At 41.6% G+C, this 3878-nt stretch overlaps 1 protein-coding gene across 1 annotated transcript in view; it reads right to left on the bottom strand.

Moving 5' to 3' along the window:
• Window positions 1-2466: 2466 nt before the first annotated feature.
• Window positions 2467-3878, bottom strand: part of LOC118404290 (galactosylceramide sulfotransferase-like) — a 5183-nt gene continuing 3771 nt past the window's right edge. Inside the window, exon 3 of the mRNA XM_035803357.1 lies at window positions 2467-3634. Within this exon, the coding sequence (XP_035659250.1) occupies window positions 2467-3634 (1168 nt within the window). The remainder of the gene's footprint in view (window positions 3635-3878) is intronic.

A 3878-nucleotide genomic window follows, 5' to 3' on the forward strand; every position in this document is an offset into this window, starting at 1 on the left:
CCCATAGAGAGCCTGCTATGGGGGCTAGGGTAGATGAATGATAAGTAGAAAATGCAACAGGCCATTAATACAATTATAAATACAGCGTAATAGTTTATTGCAAATTCTTGCCCTAGGGCTAATATGGTAGGTACAATGTAACATGGAAGGGAACAAATAAACAAATAGTGTAGAACAGTATATGTCTACTCTTGTGCAAAAGCTTTTTTTTTGGCGCAGCAAAAAGCACATGCTTAGCACTCTATAGGTTGGTGACGTAGTACATTGTATGTAGACGCTCTATAGCAATTCAGTGAACAATATGTTATATGTATCCGTATATTATAACAATATGTATCCGTAAGAGGGGATAGCAATGTCCAGGAGAGGTAATATTTCATTCAGCAGCCTTCATCTGGTATTACAAAAGTTGTCTGGGTGAGTAGACACTGTATCTTTAGGCTAACGTTACAATTCCAAACCGTGGCAAAAAAAAAAAAAATAGACATGTACACGTAAAAATATACACAAATGATACCCACAACTATTCTCTTTGCGTCTTGTGTAGTTTGGTGTCTTTTATCTCATACTTTTTGTTCCCGAAAGCTGTCCGACCGGGTCCCGGTTTGGAAATGTGACGTAGGCCTAATAGGGGCCTGATAGCTAGTCTCTAAGCAGACCCAACGGTGCCTCAGAGATAGTATCAAAGCTGGCAAAGAAGTATAGCCGGCCAAAGGGAGTCAAACCGGCCAAAGGGAGTCAAACGGGCACTTTGATACTATTTCTAAGGCACCGCAGGGTCTGCTTGGAGACTACCTGATAGCTATAGTAAGACCACATTCCTCTGGAAGAAAGAATCTGCCAATACTGTAACTTGAATAAGATAGAGGATGAGTGTCACTTTATTGTTGACTGTACTTTATACAACAACGAAAGAAACGTCCTTTTTGAAAATATACAACATATGTTTCCTAATTTCCGATTCTTGAATACCACGGAAAAATTCATATTTCTCATGCAACTAGATAACCCATACATTATTGATTCCATCTGTCCTTATGTTTATAACTGTTTTAAGAAGCGAGAAGAAGTTGAACTTGTACATACTAGAATGTATTAGCATATGTAGAGATGATAAGATACCTTTTTGTCAAAATTGTACCTTATGACTAGCGCTACGACCTGTACTTAGCTTGTTTGAGCACAAATGTACAATAAAGAGAGGCACTGTAATACATTCAGTAACCTTCCTCCTGCATGACAAAAGAGCGACTTAAGTAACGTTTTGTCTGGTGAGAACAAAGTCAGCCTGCCCTGGGGAGTGGGCTCAGCTGACGGGTAAATATTTATACAATGCGGTAGGTGAGTCAGGTGGGTGCATTAGCGGACGGTGTATATAGGTGGGGTCACACATGCGTATATATTCAAGTCCGTTTCTGAGGTGCGTATGACACTCTTAGTCTCTACCAGGCTCCACAGGTCGCGGGAAAAATAGTACAAATTAGACAAATATAGATACATAACATGCCAGATTAGTTAGCTGACCGAGAAGTACGGTTAGTGACTCAGCTAACTTCGCTGTTACCTGTTTACTTTTGTCCAATTTCTAATATTTTTCCAATGACCTGTGGAGCCTGGTGGAGGCAAATACTCCCATGCGCGCCTCATATGGACCTAAATATATACGCAGGTGTGACCCCACTTTATGTACTAATCTCCAAGCAGATCCTATACGGTGCCACAAGATACCAAACTGGCTAAGCAGTGTATTCAGCCAAGAGGTGTCAATTTGCCATGTAGCGAAACACAATCCTGCTTTTCTGCTTGGAGACTCTGGCCTAGTCTCGTGCTCTCTCGTGAGATCGAGACTATGTCACTCTCCGTGAATAAGATGGACTGATAGCCTTCGAAAATTTGGAGGTGTGTACCTTACCTTTAAAACCAGTCATTGCTTGAGGAAAATTTTGAGTAACTGTTTCCATACGTGACTAATGAACTTCTTCAACGATAACGTTTACAGCAAACGAAAAGTTTACGGATATTGGACACAAGAGTTTTATTTTACACGTACAACCAGTTTTTCTCATCTGCTGACGCTTCGATGTCTGTCAGACATCTTCCTCAGAGCTTCTAACTGGAGTTCTGCTACTCGCCATCAGTCTGGATAAGGAAGTCCAACCCAGTGATGAACGGGGACAAGCTCAGCCATGTTTGGGATAGTGATCTCCCCGCAAAAGCGCCACCTAAATCGGCTACATAATTATAAGGCGGTGAGAAGCATAACTCCAGTTAGAAGCTCTGAGGAAGATGTCTGACAGACATCGAAACGTCAGCAGGTGAGAAAAACCGGTCGTACGCGTAAAAGAAAACTCTTAGGACGTACGTCCTATGATCTACCAACCTGATGAAATTATTTCCGAATGTACGGATATTGTTGGGTTTTTTTTTTCATCGGTACAAAACGATTACCACAATCATGTACTGTTTCTAATCAACGTGAAAAATCTGTAGCAGTAGAGATTTATCCAGAACTTTGGTGTTTGTCCATGAGATGGCCCTTCTGACACCGGAAGATAAATTTTGAGGCATTTTGTGCTTCTTTTTTAAAACATGCGACCAATCGTGCCACTCCATTTTTAGTTTGATACACAGAGTCGGGTCTATGTCAAATTCTTCATGCCACGCCGTCTTTGGAATGGTCAGTTTGCCAGCTTTCAAATCCAACTTAATTGTCCACCTAACAACTTTTTTGTGTTTTTTGTCATAAACGGGTACTTTCACCATTGCTTTGGAACAAAAGATAGTCGTTTGTTTCAGCACGTTTTGAAAATGGTGCACTTCGTGTGGAAAATCGGCGCCTTCTTTTTGTATCTTTTGCCAAAGTGTAGCTTTAAAGTGATCGTACAGCTGATAATCTACATTGCTCCATCGGCGATGCTGATTCAGCAAGGCCGCGCTCATTGGTGTTTTCTTATATTTCTTAAGGTTTTTGGGTGCGACGTTATAAAGAATGTCTTTTAAGGTCCAACACATCCTCCTCCTCAGCAAGACAAGAGATTCGTCCATATGTTCTAAAATGAGAACCAGGTCAATTTCTCTGGACAGCGTTTCGATAAACTCATCAATGGACGATTGGCTGTCAGACAGTCCAAGAGGAAAGCCAAGGTCATACGCCATGAAATTCTTTTCAAGGGTAAATGGCATATATCTTGTATGGCTATCTGCTTTGACGTATGGGACGTGAAATTTGTTTGGACTTTTTATGAAGGACGCTACCGGATCTGAACGGCCCAAACCTTTTATTTTCTTAGCAAGGCCATACCAGTTGAACACAGACCGAAGATGAGAAAGTGGCTGCCTAAGGATAGAGATGTACACAGTGTCAGTGGGCATGAGATGGTCCAACAACTGCCTATTGTAAACCGTGTGGTCGACTAGAACGTTATAAGTACCGTCTGCAGACGGTATGAAGTCTTCTTGTCTCAAGAAGTTGGGCCAACCGACGTCACTCTTGATGACAGGCAGAACGAAGGTCAGGTTGTGTTCGTAACCGAAGCGTTGGAAGATGCAGGTGGCTGTCGTGCCCCCAGCCTTGTGCACTTTAACGAACATGAAGTTTCGCTTGGCTTCACAGGCGCCCTCACTTGTAAACGTCCTGTCATACAGCAAAGTAAATGTTTCTATTTGTTATGTGTTGATATATCATTTTCGAAAATCTGAAGACTATGGTTGCACACACTACGTTTATGAAGGTTGCATAATCCTAGTGAGCCATATTCAAACAAGGACTACATAACGTTCTTGATTCAAATAATCTCCATATAATACCGGTGGCATAAGATAGTATCAAAGCTGGCCAAGGAGTATAGCCTGGATAACTCCCTTTGGTCGGCTATACT

Source organism: Branchiostoma floridae, chromosome 17, assembly GCF_000003815.2.
Source record: "Branchiostoma floridae strain S238N-H82 chromosome 17, Bfl_VNyyK, whole genome shotgun sequence".
Taxonomy (NCBI): domain Eukaryota; kingdom Metazoa; phylum Chordata; class Leptocardii; order Amphioxiformes; family Branchiostomatidae; genus Branchiostoma; species Branchiostoma floridae.